The sequence below is a fragment of the Sander vitreus genome, chromosome 14 (genome assembly GCF_031162955.1).
Source record: "Sander vitreus isolate 19-12246 chromosome 14, sanVit1, whole genome shotgun sequence".
NCBI lineage: Eukaryota > Metazoa > Chordata > Actinopteri > Perciformes > Percidae > Sander > Sander vitreus.
The window spans coordinates 17,899,070-17,923,466 of record NC_135868.1 but is presented as its reverse complement, the minus strand read 5'-3'; the positions used below and the strand labels follow the sequence as shown (position 1 = coordinate 17,923,466).

Genomic DNA, 24,397 nt, shown 5'->3' with positions numbered 1-24,397 from the left:
ATCAAACTGCCAGGAAAGAGTGGCACTCCTAAGCGTGTGGAGAAAGCTGACCCAATTTTTACCACGTTTTTGTTAACAGAATCTGTGTTACTTTTCCAGCTTAGAGTACAGAGAGCAGATATGGTGTTTTAGGAGTAAAAACTAGAGCGAAAAAGCAGGTGACAAAGCAAGATTTAAAATAACAAGAAAGGAGAGATTGAGTGAAAATGAATAAAGTCATGTGCCCTCTCTATGGGCTCTGGTACATGTGAGAAGTTGTCATTGTATATTTTATTTCTGAATCCGTATGCTTCTACAGAGAACTGTGCACCTGTTTGTTGTATTGTCACTTATTATAACCCCATTCTGAAATATTACAAAGTTCATAGGGTTAAACAGGTATAGTCTCTTACCTGCAGTTGAAATGGTCTCCTGTTTGTCATGCTCTTCGTGCCACTGCATGGTGCGGTGGTAGCTCAGCATCACCTCCCACAATGCCTTGCATAGATCTGTCAGGCAGGGAATGTAACTGTCCGGGGTTATATGCTGCCAACAGAGAAGTGATGAAAACAAGGTCACTGATGCACTTCTCTACTTTCTAATATGAATGCAGTGTTATATTTAGTATTTCTGTGTCATATACTTCTATACGCTTGTATTTACCTAAAAGAAAAAAAAAGTTATGGAGTTATGAAACACAGTGCTGGACTACTTTAAAATAAGTTACAAGATTCAGCAAGAGATTTATAAAAAAAAAAAAAAAAAAAATGAGCAACTCAGCTGTCCTCTGTGTTTCATCTAATTAAAGCCTGTTTATACTCATCAGTCAAGGACACTGTGTTGGAAAACATCTATTTTTTGTGTCACAAGAAACGCTTACATCTTATGTAAGAGCCAATTAATGTAAGTAATGATTAAAATAATGATGTTATTAAGAGGGTGTAAAATATCTATGGTGAACAAAAGGTAAGCTATTATACTATATCAAACCATGACAACTTGGGTTCTCAAATGGATTTCACAGAGCTATTCACTCCCAGGACAATGATGTAGTGCATGGAGCGAGTACTGTAAATATATAATATGTCTATGCAGGTAAATACTCAACCACTCTTTGTGCATCAGAAAGTAAAACATCAGCTGTGATATAAAACTCATAGGCCCAAGGCATGAAGTGAGTTATTGCATACATAGTCACACATTGCCAGACCTTCCTCCACAGCGCTGCAGAGGAGGGTCTGGCGAGTCCACAGCATTCCGGGATGGGAGAAAAACGTGCTCTGGTTTATTGGCATTTCTTTAAACCAATCACAATTGCCTTGGGCGGCGGAAGGAGCAACGGTGCCTCTGCAAAATAGCCCCAAAAAGGAACTTGTTTTGGTGGAACGTGTACATTCAAAGGTTGTTTTAGTTGTGCAACAGAAAACTCTGATTGGACAGATAGTCTAGCTAGATGTCTGGATTTATCCTGCAGAGATCTGAGGAGCAGTTAACCATAGTCCTTATAAAGCGACCGGAGTTTAAAATGCTAACACAAAGAAAGTGGAAGGTACCGGACATCCGGCTGAAATGAGGGACGTCCGGCGGAATTTCTGGCGGCACCTGAACAATCCCAGAAGTGAAACGTCATCGATATACAGTATATTGCTTTCATAAAATGGCAACTTTATTATTTCTGTATGTCTTTTATGAGATTAATAATGTTGACCTATGTTTTTTTTTTTGTTTTTTTTTTTATGATATATAAATAATTAGCTACATACCAATGGAATAACTGCAACTGCATTGAGCTTTGTAAAATATCCCAGTGGTGCTGAATCCAAAACAAGACCGCTAACAGGTATGACAGAAAGTACTCACACATCCAACAGATTAAGACTTGACTGAGCTATTAGGAGGCAAGAAAGCCTGGAAAAATGTGTGTGTTAAATAAAAAGTTGGCCCACCAAAGAACAGTGCAGCTGGCACAATAGTAGCCACTGACACATTTCAAGGCTCTGAATAACTCGCCAATAGAGTCCTGTCAACATGTCCAGAGACAAATTCATCACTGCCAGATGAAACAGTGTGGTTGACAGCCACCGCACTTTACTTCATTTAAACGATGATAATGAATAAGCGGTTGCAGAGTCAGACCTGTGTTTCCTTTCACAAAAGCATTGGAAATATAAACAACACAAGCTTCACAAACTGACGGTTGCTGAGGGAGAAAACAGTGCATTGCAATAAAGACCGCAGCTGTGCACAAACTAACATGAGTCAAGTCTCGCGCCTTCGTCTGGCATGTCAGTGTCCCTGAGTGACAAACTACCACTTGCCAGGACAATCTCTCAACAGAACAGTTCTTAGTGAGACATCTGAGGTATATTCACAACTGTAAGCCATCAGCAAGAAATCATGTAGCGACCGCCATCTCAAAATATGTTAATGACAGAGCTGTTGCCCAAGGCAGCTACATTGCACAACAGCCTCCACCGCTGTCAAGCACTGTTGTCAGAGATGGTGTTGAAATGCTATGAACTGAAACAGCCATTTCTCAGAAATGTAACTACACTGAATATGAAAGTTTAACAGGTAATCAACCATTTCTAGCATTTCAAATGAAAAGTGGAAAAGTAGTATAGTCAACATTAAGATAAAGAAGTTAGTAATATATTGCAAAAAAAGCACAAATATTGGAAGTAAGGTAATACACATTTCACTGTTGAATGCACATCAGACTTTTAGCCATCCACTCTCAATAGCACAATAAATACAACAAACCCTCCAATGACGATAGTCAATTATGCTCTTACCAGTATAATAAATCCTCATTTGAATCTGTTTTAACTGTACTCAAACTTAAGAAGTTTTAATACCTTTACTACAATGGCCATTGATTACTGTTTTCTTACTGAGGATGTGTTTGTAATCATAACAGTGGCAACTAAACTCCAAATTAACAATTCAACAACAAAACAACAAACCTCTACACCTCTGCGAACACAACAAACTGTTGTCATAAAATGAGTGAAGTGGAATTTGTAATTAAGGCTTCTTTTTTTTTTTTTAGGAAAAGCAGTCTATCACACCAGTGGCAACTGCAGGATGTGCAGTCAGGTGTGTATAACAATTTAAGTCATTTATAAGCTGTGTTTACTACAATACATTGACATTACAATACCGGATACTGGTAGTGAGTATAAGCACTGTTTGAACGCCATGAACACCACAAATCACAGAACAAAGTATCAACCAGCCATTAGGTAAGACAGGGAACAATTGGAACACATTTAGCATCTTTATTTTCCTCCCTGTTGGTTTACACCATAGGGCTGAAAAAATGACATTTAACATTTTGAAAGCAAAATGAAAGCCTTAAAATAAGACATAAAATCTGTAAAATACTGTGCTCAAAATACCAGGATAAATAAGCATGATGAAACAGGATTATCTTTTATCTATCATATATATCTCTTCAAGTTATGTCACTGCAGATTCTGTGAGCTGTGGCCTAATTCAAGTAAATCTACTGCTGTCTAGTTGTAGTTCATGTTAGGAACAGCATATACAGGTGCACTTCTCAATGTGGCTCTTTATTGGCCTGAGCACTACAGGTCCAACATAGTATGACAGCACTGCGGTAGTAAAGAAGTAATCTTGGCTTTTGTGAAAAAGTATTTCATGATTCATCAGAGTGGGTAAACCTCTCTCCAGAAACAGAATGTAAGGCACATTGTATTTCTCAATTATATCATTGCTTCAAACTTGTCTTTGTGTGTTTTCTTTCTGAGGGCTTATAGGTGAATATTTTACAACACTCTCATGATTCCTAAAGAAACAATATCAATCATAACGCTGGACTGTTAGATATTTACAGCTAAACAACTTTAATCCTCCTTCAATATCAATAGAACTCATACTAGATAGAATATTACAGTATTCTGGGTATACTATTTTTGGGTATCCGATATTAAATATGACAAACTTCTAGCACTGACACAGATATTATATAATAACAATACATGTATTACTATTGTATACTTTCTACTATGGGTACTATGCTAGAATTATAATTTCCATGTACAGTAAAATAAATTAAGTGCGTGGGAGACCAACCTGAAATAAACAAAGAAACAACAAACAAAGAGATAAAGATCAGTTACAAACCGGCTCCAGCAAAACAGGTCAGATAGGTAAGCGAATGAACCAGTTTGGACAAAACAAGGCTTATATTTGATATCGCATGTTCTCCACCAGTCAACCATATCACAGCATCATGTTGCCAGGCAACTGAAGTGAGGGAAGACGATGTGGGGGTAAGAGGTGTGTGTGTGTGTGTGTGTGTGTGTGTGTATATATATATATATATATATCTCTTTAGTGGGTTTGATGAGAAGAAGTACACCGACACAGAAGTGCGCTGTAGTGCAGAAGTGCACAGGAATGCTACAACTGACATAAGAGTGTTTGCATGTCACACCTACAGTACACAGGGAAAGGACACCTTGCTTGACACAGCCTTCTAAACCAGCACCGTGATGAGAGCTTGGAGGAGGCAGGCTTGGAATCTATTTTCAGCCATTTGGTTTTCTGAAGACAGCTACCCATGATTATTATGCACATAACATACAGTATGTCAGGCTGTGTCAGGGAGGTTTTGAAAAGACAAAGCACAGAGTGTTTTTTTAAATTGTGTGTGGGCTTGTGGAGGAGTGCACATGAAAGAAATGCCACACATTTTAGAGAGAGAAGAGAAAGAAAGATGTGCAAGCAAGGGTAGGTAACCTTGATTTCGCTGATTCACTTCCTTTAGGAAAAGTAAATCACAGCCCTCTCCTTTGAAAAAAGAATAAACCGATTTACATGCAAGAGATGATAAAACATGGTCAGCAATCTGTAGACCTGCTGTGCCAGAGTAGTACAGTACACACTCCTGAAGTAGAATCTTCATTTTTCTCACATAAACACTGTCGTGTTTCTTCTCTGTCATGATTGGTGACTTATCCTCGTCAACTGCTCCTCTCTCCTGTGGGGTACACCAGGGTTCTATTCTTGGCCCCATCCTGTTTTCTTTATATATGTTGCCTTTAGGGGCTATTATAAGAAAACATAACCTGTCTTTTCATTGTTATGCAGATGATTTACAAATGTATTTGCCTATGAAACCGAATGACAGTGTCACACTAGACTCCCTGTTTAGCTGTATTAATGATATTAAGTTGTGGCTTTCACAAAACTTTCTTCATTTGAATGAAGCTAAAACTGAGTGTATCGTCTTTAGTACTTCAGGTATGCCTAACAGTCCAGCTGTGAGTTTGGGAGCCCTGGCTTTATACCTTAAGCCAGCTGTCAAAAATCTGGGGGTTACTTTTGATTGCAGCATGAAATTTGACAAGCAAATCAGCAATGTTGTTAGAATGAGCTTTTTCCAGCTTTGTCTCCTGGCTAAAGTTAAACCCTTCCTTAACAGGCATGATCTAGAAAAGGCTATTCATGCTTTCATTAGTTCAAGGTTAGATTATTGTAATGCTCTCTATGTTGGTCTGAACCAGACCTCCATCTCACGACTTCAACTTGTACAAAATGCTGCTGCACGCTTTTTAACAAATACATCTAGACGCGCACACATCACTCCCGTTCTCTACACCCTACATTGGCTCCCTGTGCGTTATAGAATCGATTTTAAGATTGTATTGTTTGTTTTCAAGGCCTTAAACGGCCTGGCCCCGGAGTATCTGTCCGAGATCTTAACCCTGCGTGAGCACAACAGGTCCTTGCGGTCCTCAAATCAGCTGGTTTTAGAAGTCCCAAGGTCAAAGTACAAACGGTGGGGTGATCAGACTTTTGCAGTCGCTGCCCCGAGACTCTGGAACAAGTTACCCCCTGAAATTCGGACGACTACAGATGTAGCGCTTTTTAGGTCTAAACTCAAAACTTATCTGTTTAGAAAGGCTTTTAATACATAGTAGTGGTGTGACAATTTCCCACTCCTATTTATATGTAACCTTTTCTGATTTTATTGTTTCTATGTGTCATTCTTTTTATTGTATGATATGTTATATGATGTGTGTTTTAGTCTTGGTTTCTGATGTGAAGCACTTTGGATACCTTTTGGTTACTGTAAAGTGCTATATAAATAAATGTTGATTGACTGACATAAAAGTGGACAAACCTATTTCTTATGTATAACGTAAAGAGCCAATTCAGTCTGCTTAAAGTGATGGTCTTTCTCACAACTGGTTTGCTGTTTCTCCTCAAGTTGTTAGTTACTGATGCCATTGTCAAAGCCAACGTCTTTAAACTTTTTTAAATAAAAATAATAATGGTTGACACTATGAAATGCTTCTGATAATTCAATTAATAGTTTAAGGCAATGCTCCTTTTAATCCTTATTACTTTGAATGCAGTTGTCGAGGGCTTTTACCAGACTGGGGATTTTGCAGAGGGACGTTTTCGATCATCTGCTCCCTGTTTCATGTTTTACTTTAACAGGCTTCATCATACAAATTTGCCATGTGCAACAACAAGGTTCATTGCACATGTCTTTGTCAAAGGCATTGACTGAGTCTCCATGGCATTCAGAGGGAGATTTGTTTCCTTCATTTTTTTGGCAATTCAAACCACAGATTCCCCAGAAACACACAAGAATGATCTGAGCAACTGAACAGAAAATAAAATCTAATGAATGGGGCATCCTGGCATGAAAAATAAAAAAACACTTCATGATATCATGAACAGCTGCAGTCTTTAGATGTCTATGGCTACTGTGACAGAGTAATAACAACAAACAGCATGAGACAAATTTTCATCCATAAGAGCTGGGATGATAAGATGCACAATGTTTGGCAGTAGATTAGTTTTGCTCTGTAATGAAGCTATCAGCAGCTATGATTAACTAAACGCAAAAGCCAGCCTAGAATCATGGCACTACTTTACATGAAGCAGCAACAGTGTATGCATCCCCTCCACAGCCTCGCTAAATAGCAATTTTTCAGCTATACAACTGCACTGAAGGTCAGCCTATATCAAAATAATGGGACACTGCACAAGATTGAGTGGGATGAATCACTATGGGTTACTGAGCAGTCGTTTCATATTATTGGGGTGATTTTTCTATGATGAGTAGAGCTAACGGCTTTGTGTAACACTGAAAGGCTAAAGCCTCACTAGCAGCTTCTAGATGCTGCCATGTTCATCACAGCCTGCAATATGACTTAGTGGAATTTAGGGCTGCAGCTATCGATTATTTTAGTAATCAAGTATTCTACCAATTATTCCATCAATTAATCGAGTAATCGGATAAGAAATAATTTTGTTTTATGGAAGTATAGATATAAGAATATACAATAGTTTGGTTTAATTTTCGGAAAAAACATTTGTATTGCCTACATTGCTTACAATATCATCTCTCAAAAAAACTAAACATATTAAGTGCATTTAAGTGCCATATTACATTGTTTTTAAAGAAAACATTTCCTGAAATGCAATAACAACCTCAAACTAAGGCATACAGTAAACATACATAAACATTACCTTAAGTTGTGCAACTTAACTCACAACTACAAGTTTCAACCTGAGACTGATCTGTATATAGGCCTATATGTAAATATTAGTTACACTCAACCTATTTTCATTTATATATTTGATTACAATGTCACACAGCTCTGTTACACTAGTAGATCGTTGATCAGCTGTTTCTCCGTGAAGAGAGAGAGTAGAGAGAAAATGGTGCGCAACAATCAGCTGTTTTTCCGAAGGGATAGTCAACAAGTCGGCTCTTTAGATCAAATTGTGGTTATTATTATTTGGTATTTTCTTGTCTTTGTTTTTGGTAGTTGTTGTGTTTGGTGTAGTTTCATCGTCCATACGACTCTGTGATTTACTTTTGTCGGGTCCGCTTCGTGGAATGGATGATTAAGTTAGACTCAAGGCTGTTTTATGCTTCTGCATCAACTCCACGCCATAGCTATGCCGTCGCTCCTACGGCGTCGTGACCAGTGTTGGGCAAGTTACTTTTAAAAAGTAATTAGTTACTTTTTCCAAAAAATAACTAAATTAGTTACTCAGTTACAAATTATGAAAGTAACTTGTTACTTCAAAAAGTAACTATTGCGTTACTTTCAAGTAAATTTTTAAATGCTCAAATGTGACCCCACCTCCACCCCTCTTTAACAGAACTTAAAATACATGTGCATGTTCAATTATTTATGATAAATCTGAATAATATAATGAAATGGACACTTAATACAATACATTATTAACAGAAACAATGTAGACAAATCTAAACTATTTTAATGTTGCTGTGGAACAAAGTGAGACTAGCCTCCAATCAAATGCCATGTATGTAGATATTATGTTTATATAGTGGATCGATACAAATAACAACACCTCAACAGGCCTCAACTGGGCACCATGACATTTTACTCAACCTCAGCCAATCGTCAGCATTTATGCGCTTGCGTCGTGCACTGCCCACTAACCAAGGAAGAACATTAAAAAAAAAGTCTTTGTCTCTCGGCCTTGACTCAGACATCTAGTTGGTCTGATGAAAAAAACAGCTTCAAATATAGTACCGCACCGCATTTTTTGGCAGTAACGGTAACAGCGTTATTAAGATGGGAAGAGTAGTCAATTAGATTACTCGTAACTGAAAAAAGTAACGCCGTTATTTATAACGCCGTTATTCCCATCACTGGTCGTGACCCTTTCGGAGTTCTGTGTCGGGGTTGCTTTGCATCGGTGCATTTCACCGCCATAACGCTAGGGGGTATGTCTGTGTCGGTCACCACCAAAATGGTACTTAGAATGGCAAACCGCATAGACTTTCGTGCTAAAATATTAATCTCATTTGTTTGGCCTTTTCTTGCTTAGATTTTGTAAAAAGTATCGAGAAATAGACACAGTAAAATCCATTGACCTAGTTACTGTACCCAGAAAATAAGTCTGAGGTTATTTGTGAGGTGTCCCCCAGCCAGTTTAAGTTATTTTAGCAAGCAAACTTTAGCACAACTGCCCACAAAGTACTGCTTGCTGGTGAAGTGACCGACTATCAACACACAGGACGAGTTGACCAATTGCAGTCCTTGCGGTCTGCGTCGCCTCGACGCAAGGTTATCAATTTTTAGAGGTGCACGTCGAGCTACGGCGGAGGGCTCGGAGGGGGGTTTGAGGCGACGCAGAGAGGTCTGCGGGGGTGCTATTATTGTCGTAAGCTAGTTCGATTTTGCAGTAGACACTGCTAGAGTTTTCGTTTTAATTACGTTTGAACTGATTCCAAACTTTGGACACTGTCATATTCTCCAGCCTGTCTCCTCTCTTAGCCCCTAACTATTTACGCTCTTTCTTCATTTTGTAATCTGCGCCGTCCTTCATGGCATGTGTCGCCAGCAGCGTCAGCCCGGTGTGCGACAGTAATAATCATCCGTGCGGAAACACAGTGAGTGATACAACGTTGGTAACATTGATTAAACAAAGCTTCGAGGCAAATCATTTTGCATCAAGGTTTTTTAGTAATCAAATTATTCGAGTTACTCGAGGAATCGTTTCAGCCCTAGTGGAATTATCAGAATCAATAGCGTATTCCAATTGTCGGATATTTTTCAGTCTATGATGCCACCAGTTGGCCGGATGAATATAATTACTATAACTACTGTAGTTCATACAATATGAAAGCGCAGTGCAGCATATGATTCAGCCTTTACAGTCACATTCTCTCCTATGAAAACCTCCTATGATTCTGAGCGTGAACTGTCCTATTTCCATCAGGAGAAAAGTCAGACGGAGAAGGGGATTGATAAGGAATGAGGCTGGCCAATAATGATGAGATGTTGATGTAAAATTAATAAGACACTTTCACAATCAGAACTGACCTTTCTGAGTGTTCCCATTTCTCTTGAATTTTAAGTTGCATAACTAAGAGGCAAGTTCAGGAGGTCTAATGTAGTTCTAACATTTTCTTAACCTTTATTTATAAGGGAACAGTAGCTGAAAAAGTTTGCTCTTCTCCACAAACACCAACTTTTGTATTGATACAATTCCACAACAATAACACATTCTCTACTGAGCAGCTTCACTGGAGCATGTGGGGGTCCAATGCCATGCTCAAGAGCAAATCAATGGTATTTGTTGAAAGAGAGGAAAGCCCCCAACCACATTCTCTATCGATTTGAAAGAGAACTTTTCACAGATACATTCTTTACACTAGCCAGAAAGACATTGGAAACTAGTCAATAAATGTTTATGCTCCCAAGGACCCTCAGAGAGGGACACTGAAGGGCATTTAAAATACTAAGAAATCTTAAAAAAGGACAAGTTTTTAAACCCATCGTCAGATTTTTAGCATTTCTTTAAAACCACATCAGTCCAGTGTGTGTGTACCACATGAGCTACATAGACACATATTTCACATGGGTACTTCGGTTAGCTCTCCTTTCGACATTGTAGAGGCAGGTAGATAAGTGTCTTCAATACAATAATCTACCATAAGGACTAAAAGTAAGCAAAACACTTCATCGCCCCATAAAAGTTTCTGCAGACAGACTGCAAATGCTGTCAGCAACACAAATGAACTGTGTATGGGTGTTCACATACCTCATTTGAGTGTGCGCATGTGTGTGGATGTGCAGCCAAGAGTGTACAGACAGATGCCATCAATCTAAAGTTGGTGGGTGAGTGTGTGTGTGTGTGTGTGTGTGTGTGTGTGTGTGTGTGTGTGTGTGTGTGTGTGTGTTTTTAAGAGAGAGATCACCCAGGCGCAACACGCAGTGCTGGCAGGGTATCTATTAAACACAAGTAAACATTAGGATGCGTCTGTAACTACTGTACAGTTGCATGCACACATTATTTCAGGGGATCCATGACACAGATTTCCAGTAAGCCTAATGGCAGTTAAGTCCATGGGAAAAAACAAAACAAAAAAGAGACAAGAACAAAAAGATATGGACAGTTAAATGTCACTTCAGCTCAAGGGAAGTTTGTTTTGTTTAACCGAATATGAACTACATACAACATCTCCAAAGTGTGTAAAAGATAGCTGAAGTTAAAGTAGTCCAATCATTTCCCTACTAAAAAAAAGACTCATGTGAGGCATATTATTCTGTGAAAAGAATCTGAAACAATTTATCTGGTATTGTGTCTTATCTCATTCTTCGAAATTTATTTAAGATAACGGATTAAAAACAAGCGTAATTTATATATGAAGCTTTGTTGTCTACTCCGTTTTTTCACCATCATAACGCAATCTCAAACTTTAGCTGAGGTGGATTACTCCCTGACGGTAGCAAATTAAAGTCTCTATAATAATTTCAAAAAATTCCAACTTAGATATTAACAGCTGTCGTTCATGGAGACACTCTCCAGGAAGGAACTACTGCTCTGATAATAATAATAATAATAATAATAATAATACATTTTATTTGGCGGACGCCTTTCTAGATACACAAGGACATCTTACATGTTTAAGAGGGCATAAAAGAAGAAAATACAATAGGATACATTTAGCTACATAAAAATACATTTAACAAAATAGAGAAAGAGAAAAGTGCTAGTCAGAAAAGAAGTTTAAAAAAAAGTAGTGTGTCAGGAGGGTTTCTATGGCGATGCAGTACTATGAAGACTTAAAGATTAAAAGCTTTCTTAAAAAGGTAGGTCTTTAACATTTTTTAAATGAGTTGACTGTAATGTTGCACCTTATTTACAATACCACTGAAATATAATTAAGGTATATATTATAGAGTATGTATCAGTACTTGCACTGATACTGTACCTTGACAGGTCATGCACTTTAAGCTATATGGTCATAAGATTTAAAAAGCAAATTGGATTGTTGATAAACTGGTATTACTATCAAGAATCCTGTAGTACAGTATATCTATAGTGTCACTGTCTGATGCACTCATAGACACTCTGGTAAAAGAAAAAGAGGAGTAGAGTACATAATTTCTAACAGCTGCCACTGGACAAGCTAACAAGCCAAATGTCCTTGCAAGAAAGCTCTCACCCCACAATAATGATAAAGAACTCCTCAGACCACAACTGAGATATACAGTGGGGAGAACAAGTATTTGATACACTGCTGATTTTGCAGGTTTTCCTACTTACAAAGCATGTAGAAGTCTGTAATTTTTATCGTAGGTACTCTTCAACTGAGAGAGACGGAATCTAAAACAAAAATCCAGAAAATCACATTGTATGATTTTTAAGTAATTAATTTGCATTTTATTGCATGACATAAGTATTTGATATATCAGAAAAGCATAACTTAATATTTGGTACAGAAACCTTTGTTTGCAATTTCAGAGATCATACGTTTCCTGTAGTTCTTGACCAGGTTTGCACACACTGCAGCAGGGATTTTGGCCCACTCCTCCATACAGACCTTCTCCAGATCCTTCAGGTTTCGGGGCTGTCGCTGGGCAATACGGACTTTTAGCTCCCTCCAAAGATTTTCTATTGGGTTCAGGTCTGGAGACTGGCTAGGTCACTCCAGGACCTTGAGATGCTTCTTACGGAGCCACTCCTTAGTTGCCCTGACTGTGTGTTTCGGGTCGTTGTCATGTTGGAAGACCCAGCCACGACCCATCTTCAATGCTCTTACTGAGGGAAACATGGCCCCATCCATCCTCCCCTCAATACGGTGCAGTCATCCTGTCCCCTTTGCAGAAAAGCATCCCCAAAGAATGATGTTTCCACCTCCATGCTTCACGGTTGGGATGGTGTTCTTGGGGTTGTACTCATCCTTCTTCTTCCTCCAAACACGGCGAGTGGAGTTTAGACCAAAAAGCTCCATTTCTGTCTCATCAGACCACATGACCTTCTCCCATTCCTCCTCTGGATCATCCAGATGGTCATTGGCAAACTTCAGACGGGCCTGGACATGCGCTGGCTTGAGCAGGGGGACCTTACGTGCGCTGCAGGATTTTAATCCATGATGGCGTAGTGTGTTACTAATGGTTTTCTTTGAGACTGTGGTCCTAGCTCTCTTCAGGTCATTGACCAGGTCCTGCCATGTAGTTCTGGGCTGATCCCTCACCTTCCTCATGATCATTGATGCCCCATGAGGTGAGATCTTGCATGGAGCCCCAGACCGAGGGAGATTGACCGTCATCTTGAACTTCTTCCATTTTCTAGTAATTGCGCCAACAGTTGTTGCCTTCTCACCAAGCTGCTTGCCTATTGTCCTGTAGCCCATCCCAGCCTTGTGCAGGTCTACAATTTTATCCCTGATGTCCTTACACAGCTCTCTGGTCTTGGCCATTGTGGAGACGTTGGAGTCTGTTTGATTGAGTGTGTGGACAGGTGTCTTTTATACAGGTAACGAGTTCAAACAGGTGCAGTTAATACAGGTAATGAGTGGAGAACAGGAAGGCTTCTTAAAGAAAAACTAACAGGTCTGTGAGAGCCGGAATTCTTACTGGTTGGTAGGTGATCAAATACTTATGTCATGTAATAAAATGCAAATTAATTATTTAAAAATCATACAATGTGATTTTCTGGATTTTTGTTTTAGAGTCCGTCTCTCACAGTTGAAGTGTACCTATGATAAAAATTACAGACTTCTACATGCTTTGTAAGTAGGAAAACCTGCAAAATCGGCAGTGTATCAAATACTTGTTCTCCCCACTGTAATTAACATGTAATCAGCATCACTTCATTAAATCCACAGTCTTCTGGTGGGGAATTGCATACACCGTGTGCTACTGTACGAGTGATTGCTGCATGCCTATCTTGGCCATCAATGTAAACAAAGCAAATTCATATTTATTGAAATCCCACTTTAAAAAAATTCTTTTTTCTTGGTGACACAAAAAAATGTGCTCAAACCCAGTTTAAAGTGAAAGAGAAACTTATGTTTAAATATTTGATTCAGCTCCTACACTGAAAACATCCTGCCAGCCATCCTGAATGGAGGCTACCATTGACCCCCTGAACCATTGAACCCCCAGCTCTATAAATTGAATATTGCTCCTTCAATGCCACTTCCTAACCAGGGGTAGGAAAACATGCATAAAAAGACAAAAAAGAAGCAGGAAGCAGGGGAAGAAGAGATGAGAAGAGAAGCAGAGGAGAGGTAGCACAAAGGTAAGAGGTAAAGGGCAGGCCATTGTACATATAAGCACAACTGGCAATGCCCTCAGTAAAAGCTGTGCAGTCAGACATCAAGGAGCTAGAGGGTCAGGGAGCAAAAAAAAAAACTATGACAGTTGACATTTCGGGGGAGACTGTAAAGAAACAAATTGTACCCTCTGATCAGGCAGGGATAACCTTTACCTATACCTCTGTATACCCCTGTACACTGTAGGTCAGACTGTAACAGCAGTCACAGCCCCTGGGGGGAAAAACTCACTCCCAGCAAATTAATGATGAATTGACAAGGAGGGAAAGAAAAAGACAGAAAGGGAACTGAGGCGTGTGGACCAGTATGGAGAGCCCAATCAAAAAGTGCTGCTGCTGCAGTGCATTGGTTCTGTATTGTGAGCAAGATTAATTATCTCATAGTGAGGGGCTACACTAAGATATACTTGTCTTTCCTTTCTCTGATTGACTTTCTCCTCTACACCTTTGTTTCACTCTATTAAGGAGAATTTGTGGAACCCATTGTCATGAAATAAGGTATTTTTCGCTTGGCTTCAAGGCAATAAGAAAGCTAGAGGCATACTGTGAGTAACAAAGTGTGTGTCATATGTCCTTTCATCACAGCACTCTGCAGGTGGTGTTTTTGTTCTTTAATAAGTTTTCACTGAAGGGGTTAGTCTTCACACTGGCATCTAGCAAAGGGAACTGAACCTTGTCTGGCCAAATCTGGCTGTTAAATTTGCAGACAGAGTGGGTGAATAGTGGTGGAATAATTTGACAACCTACACACCAACACATACACTCATCTCCTTACCGTGCACAGGTCCTTGTACTGCATCTTCTGGAATTTGGTATCAGCGTTTCCGGCACATAGCTCCACATATCCCAGCACCACTTGGAACACCGTGTTGTGGATGGCCTGGGTGAAGTGCATGTGCAGCTGGTCCATAGCAGTCTGCAGAGAGAGCCAAACACACTGTTGTGAAAACAATTATGTTAAATGACACTGTCATCTGCCAATGCGGATCTGTGAAAAAGGCAAACAGCAGGGAAATTGCAACGCAAACTTCTTGGAGACATGCTGTATACTTGATATTTAGAATTATTTGCAGACATATTATGTTAGCTACACAATGTGGCATGAGGGAAATGGGCAAAGCTGTCTCCTGGGAACTGCAATGTTCAAGTCCAAGTGAAAATGTGCAATTTTGCCTCTAGTTTCCATAATTCACATCGCTAAAACCAGCTGTTTGCTGTGGAAAGTGTCATTAAGCAAAAAGAGCAAGGAACAAATGGCAGAGGCATATAAGTGTATGTATGGCCATGTATGGTAGAGCAGCTTTAAAAAAACAAAAGCACAACTTATTAATGGCAAAGTAGGATTTCAGGGATTTAATTTTGCATGTAAATCCAAACATTGCTCTTAACCATGATTTCAAAAATATCTATAGTATAATCTTGCTCAACCATTGTATTTATTTTTTATTTTACCGGGGGGGGGGGGGAAATAAAAAAAAAAAAATCACATTGAGATTAAAATCTCTTTTACAAGTGAGCCGTGGCCAAGAAGGCAGCACATAAAAAATACACTTTAACATACAACAAATAACAGCAATAAGAAATAAAAAACAGAAAATCACATTTTAAAAACAAGAGCAGACATGTTGGTATATTTGATGTAGGTAGGACTTGAATTCAGTATGTGAAATAAAAACCTGCAATTTTAGCTGCTTTTAAAACTCATTCCATGAAGTTGGAGCACTGTAACTAAACGTTTTAGTTTGTGGAACATCAAGCCTCAAGCCTGTTTTATGCCTTGACAATTCAAGTCCATTCCCTTTTTCTCTAGTTACATTTATGATCATTTTCTGTTTTGCAGCTCTCACCCATAGTCTCCCTACGAGACCCTAATGAATTGAGGACACCAAAGTCGCAGGAGACATGGGCACAGTGTTGAGCAAAGCCCCATAGGGTAATTGTAGTGCAGCAAGTCTTACTGCAAGCTCAAGACCACAGAATGTTGCCCCCATCCATTCTGACTACCTGCTGCCACTAATGTAATTTAAAAATTTCTTTCACTTCATACGTCCAAAAAAACACCATGAAAATGGCTGGCTGCACAAAGCATGGACTGTAGACAAGAAAAAGGAAGGCAACTATAGCAACTCGCATCTTAATAATCACCATCATCTTTAGATATAATTATCAATCAACTGCAAAAGCAAATAGACTCATTGTTCTGCAGTTACTTATAAACAAATGCAAATGGTCTGAGGTGGTATGCTACTGTAGGTCAAGACCCTTGTGATGCCAATTACCTCTTGGATGACACAGTTCATTTATGTATCCAACTGAAAAGTGTCAGATTAAAAGTGGTCATTTGTGCATGTGTGTTCACTTACTGCAGTAAAAAGAAAGACTGCAGTAAAATCAGACAAAGATCATAGCTGACTGTGAGAAACACATATGCAGAGAGGGTGTGAAGAACTGATTCAGTGCATGCAAAAGAAAAAAGTAGAAGGAAAGCAACAACAAGCCCTTAGGGGCAGTGGCAAGAGGCAGTCAAGAACAACTCTTTAGTTAGCTTTTGAGTCTGAAAATGCTCATTATAACAGTAATAACAACACCACTTCATTCTCAACAAGCATTGGTGACTCAGTTTCCACCTCAAGGATGTCTTCAATGTCAAGAGGCATACAGCTTATTTATTAACATCAACATTGGCTTTTCGAATAACAATGACAGAATATGTGCGTTGTGTGTGAGTGCCAGGATGAGAATGAGGCTCCTTTTGGTTGCTTGGGTCAAGAGTCAATTCAACAAGTTCTTTTTTTTTTTTACTGTAAATCGGCAAAAAAAAATACATAGTGCTGCCAAGTGTAATGTGGAGAAGGTGATATAACTTTATTTTATAATAACAATAATAATACATTTAATGTGTATAGTGCTTTAAAAGGGGCACTTTTAGAAGGCACTGATAGTTGGGTTTGGGTGTGGTTTTGAAAGACTGAGGGATGTGCTGGGGGATTGAGTTCCAGAGGGAAGGGGTAAAAATGGAGAAGGCCTTGTCCCCCAGTTGGTTGCCGTCGGCTAATCGGAGGTTGCAGGTAGGAGTATGCTGGTGCAGGATGTCAGTGAGGTAGGAGGGGGTTAAATTGTGGTGGGCTTTGTAGATGTCTATGCCATCAATTCACAGAATTTACACTGGCAATATAACATTTTAAATCTGTACAGTAAAATGCCATGTTTGCAGAACATTCATACACAATGTACCTCAATATTAGACTGGCAAGTATATCCATCCATTTACATCCATCTAGTACAATCTGGCCCAGCTCCAACATCCACCATAATCCTTGAGCACTAAACCCTCACAGGCTTTTTACATATTACATTCACCTGTAGGCTCAGCGAAAATGTGCCAGTGCAGGAGGTGCAGGGGCTCAAAATGCTGAATAAGGAATGGAACAGCATTTGTGGAATCCCAAAGTCCATATAAACTTAACCGAAATGTGTTATTTTCAGACATGGCAGCCTCATCATTGCTCAAAATGACCGTGCATAGCTGGATGGCTACTCATTTCAGCTATAACTGGGCCACCTACTCTCTGGAGTAAAAAAGTAATAAATATTTCAAGGATGACAAAGATTATGTAAGCACAAAATTTATAATCCCAATAATATACAACTCAGTTCATGACTGATTACCCATACCAGAGAACACTGGTACACTGGAGGAGGGAATTGGAGAAAAAAATAGCATAAAGGATAAGATCAGGGAGGTGAGAACTGGAAGAAGAAATGCAAGTCAAAGCAGAACAAAGATATCAGGGCCAAGTGAGCTGTTGGACATGGTAGTGGAGTGTATGGGTTATTAAAGAGAGAGGCCCTAGCATGAGAGATTAACACTTTCTGACCAAAAATATGAGGACTGGGATGGGATATAAGAAGTGATGAGGAGAGTAAGAAAGAAATTCCCTAGTGATAAAAGATAATATCTGTGTCACTTAAGGTTATGGTCTATTATATTTCTCTTCAGTCATTTTTAACAGAAACTACAGTATTGTCTTTATGTTGTTCTTAACATAAATGTTCTACAGCTTTAAATAAACAGCAAAACATGTCACAATCAAACATGTTTTGACCATATCGCCTCAGCTGTTTTAATGTTTTGAGTGCTTATTTTATATTATCCAAAGATTGTTAATTTATTGTTTCGGAGAACTCTGTTCCTTCTTGTGGGTGTCAGTTGATTGACAGTAAACAGAGCATAAGGTAATCGCAAATGATGGCATGCATGCCCTGTGGCCTAAAATATTTTCTTCTCCAATGAGGAGACCTTGAATTCACTCACTGGAGTGAAAACAATCCACTGAAGCAAAAAGGGGAAAAAACAGAAAAAGAGAAACTTCAATAAACCAAATTACATTCTCGTTTCCCTTGATGGTTTACAAGCCTGTCTGTGGGAGATTATTTTTGTTTTATACTGTTCTAATCTAAATGGTGGGAAAAGTAAGGAAACAGCACTGCCGACTGAATGCACACAACCCTGAAATAAAGTTAAGGAGAGGAACAGCCAGGATGAACATTCAACCCCTCTAAAAAATCCCCAATAAAAGAAAGACTAGAGTCAAACAAAAGGACATATGGCGTAAGTGATGAAAACAATTGGACCATCACATCCAGTCATGTTTAACCATTCCCTGTGACCCTGTAGACATGTCAAACCACTGACCTGTGTCTTGCCAAGGAGCGTGTAGGCCAGCTGGACCTTGGTGTAGTGGGAAACATCAAAGTGCTTACAAGTCTTCGACAGGGCGACATCAAGCTGCTCCTGGAGCCAGAAATAGATAGATGACAAAAGGAAAAGAAAAGAGAGGGATTATCAACGTTAAGACCAGGGATTTAGATATAGATATGCAAGTGTTTAGCTACCACATGAGGCCAAGGGCAATTGGATGTGTGTGTGTGTGTGTGTGTGTGTGTGTGTGTGTGTGTGTGTGTGTGTGTGTGTGTGTGTGTGTGTGTGTGTGTGTCCACACAAGTTAGTGACTGTTAGGTTACTGAAATGGGGGGCGGCGGGGCTGCTGTGTTTGATGACGTATTGCAACTAGAAAACAGTTAGAAATTAAGGGATGTTACGCACCAGGCTGACAGCCAACCAATGACATCTCTATTGTGTAATGCATTACACACAGAATATGCTGTATATGTTATGTATATATATTTGAGTTTTTAGGGCTTTTAGCATTCTTAAGATGAAGGTGTTAGATACTAAAATTGTACTCTTGGTGTGTGTGTGTCTGTGGAAGTGTTTTGCTTTGCTTATTCACAAACTCATGCTGACAGGTAAACAAACGAGCACCTTGCCGCATGGCTATGTAGGTGTGTGTTCATGCACGGCTGTTTCTTGTGTACAGACGGAACTGTAAGTAATTAATCTACTCAAGCGCAGCAGCAGTGGTGCAGAGAAAATTGCTTTGCATACCATTTATCACACCCAATATCACGACACAGCTAGAGATGAAACAGATATAATTTACCGTGCTTGCACACTGACAATAATGCCTTTCTGAATGTGTCAATATTTGGCAGACCCAGAATGAGAAAGGCAAACTATGAAAATGTCAAAATGAAGTATAAATTGCTTCTTTCAGATGAGGGCTTCTGGAAAATTAACAAGGTTAGAGCATAATCATATTCACTGCTAAAAGTCTCTTCACTGATAGTGCCCTCAAATAACAGAATTAGAGATTAAGCAGGAAGGCAGGCACATACCTCTATTTGCTCCAGAGTGTCTTGTAGTTTGGAATTCAGTTCGCTGTGAGGAGAAAAAAGGGGTTAGTTCCTTAATTCTAAAGCACAATATGGAGTCAACTAACTACAAAGTTGTTAATATTAATGTATCTGTCAGTTTAATATATAAATGTCAATAAAATCTCAGAAATCATTTTTAAAATGACAAAATGAATGGCAAATACCCATCCCAAGTTACTGGAGTACGAGCAAATTTAAATTGTTTGTTGTTTAAGCAACAGTCAAAAATTCAAAATCTTCTCAATTTCCAGTGAAACACAAGAGGATCGTTGCATCTGTAACCAGCAAATCTTTTGTATTTTTACCAGATAAATAAAATAATTGCCCTCAATTCCTCTTCTATGAACCTATTAATTGAGTAACTATTATAGGAACCAAAATATGGCACAGTTTATATTTCCATTAACAAAATCATCTAAATCAGAACCACTTTATCATCAAGCTCTTTCATACAAGCATGGCAAAAAGGGACCAACAGTATGAGATACAGATGTATTTCCAACTAATATGTTGGTAAGATGAGAATTTTTTTGTGTTTCAAGTGTAGCAGCTGTATTCTAAGTGTGTGTATGTGTGTGTGTCTGTGCATGTACCAGACTGTTACAGATTAAAAAAAAACTACGCTACGCATCCTTGGAGTGTGCTCAGATTCACTATGGGAATCGCTTCGGTGTGACCAACTATGGAAGCTCCACTGACACCACGTCTGTCCGTGACAGACAGGTCGAACTGTGCTAGGGCCACGGCCCCTCATATAATCACAGTCGACCAGCTCCTTACAAATCATTCCAGATAGGTTTCTTTCCGTGTCTCTGCAAGGAGGGACGTGTTGGTGAAACACCTCACTCTGTTATCAAAGAACCAGGGTTACGTTAAGTAACCTAAAGTTCTTTATCTAACTTCGTTCAGTGTTTCACTATGGGAGATATAGACCACTCGGCGATTGCATGAATCTTCCGAAGCCAAAATCATATTGAACCAAGAGTCACACTGACCCGCGCCGTAGCCTCCAGCACAGCCTGTGCCAAGGACGTCCGGAAACATCCAGCCTGTAAAACCTCACAAAAGTGTGAGGTGTAGCCCAGCTTGTCTCAGCACAAATTTCCTTCACTGACACACCCCTGAAAAGGGCCCATGAAGTGACCATGTCCCTTGTGGAATGAGCTCCCAGGCCTTGGGGGGCCTGCAAACCTTTACACTCATAGGCCAATGATATGGCCTCCACAATCCAGCGGGACAGACTCTGGCAACAGACTGGGAGTAGCCCAGGACACAAACAGCTGATCCGCTTTTCTGAACCCAACCATCCGACTCACATACATGTGCAGAGCCCGGACAGGGCATAACATGTGAAGTCTTTGCTCCTCTCCTGAGGAGAAAGGAGGTGGGAGAAAAGTCAAGAGCTCCACAGAGGGACACCTGTAGGCTGACTCCACCACCTTCGGCACAAAGGCTGGGTTGGGCCGCAAACAGGCTTTAGAGAGCTCTGGGGCAAACTGCAGACAGGTAGGGTCAGTTTTATTGTGTGCTTTATTTTGTTTTGAGGGGAGCATTTCCCCATTGGCTCTGCGCCTGGATGCAAGAATGCAGGCTTTATTTGTTGCCTTTTTGAACATGGTGAAAGTGCTTGGTGACCCTGGGGTACTTTCTGCCCCTGACTCTCCTCCTCTTGGATAAGGGGGGAGAGAAACTGAGAGGGGGCCCGTGGAGAACTGTGAAACACCAGGGCCCCTGAACCACAAACCTCGGGGCTCTGCTCTACATCTCCAACCTTCCTCCTCCTTATAGGAGGGTTGGAGGGAGAAGCTGGGGGGGTTAGGCTGGACGCTTCTTCTTCCCCTCTCCGGGGTGGGAGGGGCGACTCCTTGCTGCCACAGCAGCGAAGGAGTGTTTCCCCCATGGCTTGGGATTGTCTGACCGAGACTGCTGGCTAGTCTGTTGACCAGCAGCTTGTCTCTGTGGCCTTGCAGCTCCGTGTTCTACCTTTGCTACTGCAAAGCCATCTCTCTGTTGTTTTTGGGGCAGGCAGAGGTCAAAGGCTTCGCCTTCCTGTTTTCTGAGGGTGCTGTCCTCTCTCATTTCCTCTAGAGCTGGACCAAACAGACCTTTGGTGGGGTTGAATGTTGAGTCCATGACCTCTGCTTTCTGCGTGTCACTCAGGCCCGAGAGGTTCAGCCACAAGGCCCTCTCACCTGCGACTGCGAGCCCCATTACACGGCCACAGCCTTGCACTGCACCATGTGAGGAGCGCAGCACAAGGTTGTTCACCACACAGATTTCTTCCCAGTGGACCGGGTTAGGTGCCCCTGAGTCTGGTATGCAGCCAGCAATGTCACTGCATTTAGAGAGCACACTGACTGTGCTGCATATCTGTACATTCTTGAAAAGTGGAGGCATGTCCGGGGTCTCCTCGTCCATCATGTCCGCCCTGCTAGGTGTAGCTTGCAGTTGATGGGTACTGTTTGTGGCTTTCGGGGGGGTTCCTGACAGACATGGGTCATGACTGTTGGCCACCGCCACCCTCAGTCGCCTTTCCAGTATCTTTTCTGGCACTGACGCACAGTGGGTGCACAACTGAGAGTCAGCCAGCGCTGCCTGAGCGTGTTTAGCGCCCATGCAGGCTATGCACATCGGGGGAGGGTCCCTGTCCGAGATGGATGCCCCACATGACGCGGGGCACAGGTGGGATACAGCCTCACTAGCCTTCGGTTACAACCCTTTGGCGGGGGCCGCTGCAGAGGACATGGTGACAGGAAAGGAAGAAAAACGGCGTAAATATACAACCTTAGCAGGAGCGTCGTGACACATTAGCCTGTCAGCAAGATTAGCACACAGGGTTTAGACCGAGCTAACATTAACCGGGTACCGAAAGAGTTAGCCCGTCGTAACACGTTAGCTCACTCAAGGTATCCGGTCCGGCTAACAAAGGAATGCTAACCAAACCCAGGGAGGCTTGCCGTAACGCGTTAGCCAGAGGGTAAAAGAGTTACACAGCTAAGCAACCGATAAACAAATACCGACTAGGCGACAGAAGAGCAGTTCGCCTTGACGCGGACGCTGCTTTCAAACTGTGTAACCACGAGGTAGAAACTTCTTGCGAAGTACTTACTCAGCAAATCCAGACTGGGTCAGGAACTGCGTTCGGCGACGTAGTCCTTAACGGTCTGTCTGTGAACTGTTTAGCAGATAACCAACCAAGCTAGCCTAGAAGCGCTGAGGGAGCTTAGTATGGTTTCTTCACGGGAAGAAAGTGAGAATGATTTGTAAGAAGCTGGTCAACTGTGATTATATGAGGGGGCGTGGCCATAGCACAGTTCGACCTGTCTGTCACGGACAGACGTGGTGTCATTGGAGCTTCCGTAGTTAGTCACGCCGAGGCGATTCCCATAGTGAAAGACAACTATTTTGCCCATCCCAAGACACCAATTCAATTCCCTTGTGACTGCCCCTGCACTGCACCCCTTCATAATCATCCTTTGTTCCACTGTTTCTCTGCCTCTGTCCCCACTTTGCTTGGGGTCTTTTTCAGGTCAGCCCGCACTTATGTTGTGCTTTTTGAGACCACAGGCGCCCTAGCGAAACAGTGTCCTTAACAAATTGCTAATTAAGCATAAGTTGGGTTATCGAGTGAGGAGAGTGAGGAGGAGGGAGCAGAGAAACTGAGAAGAGACTGCAGATTGAGTCCCACAGGTCGTTTGCAAAGCAGGTAACAAAATGAGCATGCCATTTCAAAACTTGCTGCACTGCAAGCCTTTTTTTCTGCCTGTGTGTGAGAGAAATATTATAGATGAGTGATAAACAGGAATCTACACAAACTGAAAACCGATAGTTAACAAATGTTCAAACAAAGTAAAGAGAAAGCTGTCACAACAACTGGAGACTGATGAAGACTCAAACAATTGTCCAGTAAGCACAATGTGGAGAAATGGAAAGATGAGCTAGACACCAAAATGCTGACATCAGAGTGATAGTTTAGAAGGGGCTACTTAATATCGGACTTTGAACTAAACTGCCATGGATCCAATAAATTGGTATGTGCCGCAGCAATGATAACACCAGGCATTCTCAGCTACAAGCTCAGCAAGGCAAGTCATAGCCAGTATCCTCAGTGGAAACCACAATTTGAAGCCAATATAAAAAAAACACACAAAGTAAGTAAGATGGCTCCACTACAGAGGGGTGAACGGGTCAATGTCAAGTCCTGGCTACTAAAGAAGTGCCTCTGAATGTCCATATGCAAGACCCAGGAGAGTGCTAAACAAAGGCATTCAGCTCTGGCAGCCACACTAAGGAGATACCAGAGGAGCAGAGACCAACAAGATAAATGCCCTGTTCATTAAAGAACTTTCTTTTGTACTCCCACATTGCAGTGTGTGGTAGAGTAACAGGAGGTAAACCAAACTGAACAGTATTGGAAGAGCATATGAAAGAGAGAAAAAGAATCCAACGGACCAGTGCTCAGGGGAACACCTGAGAGTAAGATGGACCACTGCAACTTCCAGTCACCATCACAGCATGGCAGAAAGCCAGCAATGGTTAACAAACA

General features: G+C 40.8%; 1 protein-coding gene across 3 annotated transcripts in view; it reads right to left on the bottom strand.

The window, feature by feature from the left end:
- Positions 1 to 24,397, bottom strand: part of vps50 (VPS50 EARP/GARPII complex subunit) — a 118,862-nt gene that overhangs the window by 63,661 nt on the left and 30,804 nt on the right. For all 3 annotated transcript variants that reach the window (XM_078267279.1, XM_078267280.1, XM_078267281.1), the window contains exons 10-13: positions 19,813 to 19,855; positions 18,770 to 18,868; positions 14,849 to 14,989; positions 393 to 525 (exon numbers count right to left, since the gene is read on the bottom strand). In XM_078267279.1, coding sequence (XP_078123405.1) covers positions 393 to 525; positions 14,849 to 14,989; positions 18,770 to 18,868; positions 19,813 to 19,855 — 416 coding nt within the window. The remainder of the gene's footprint in view (positions 1 to 392; positions 526 to 14,848; positions 14,990 to 18,769; positions 18,869 to 19,812; positions 19,856 to 24,397) is intronic.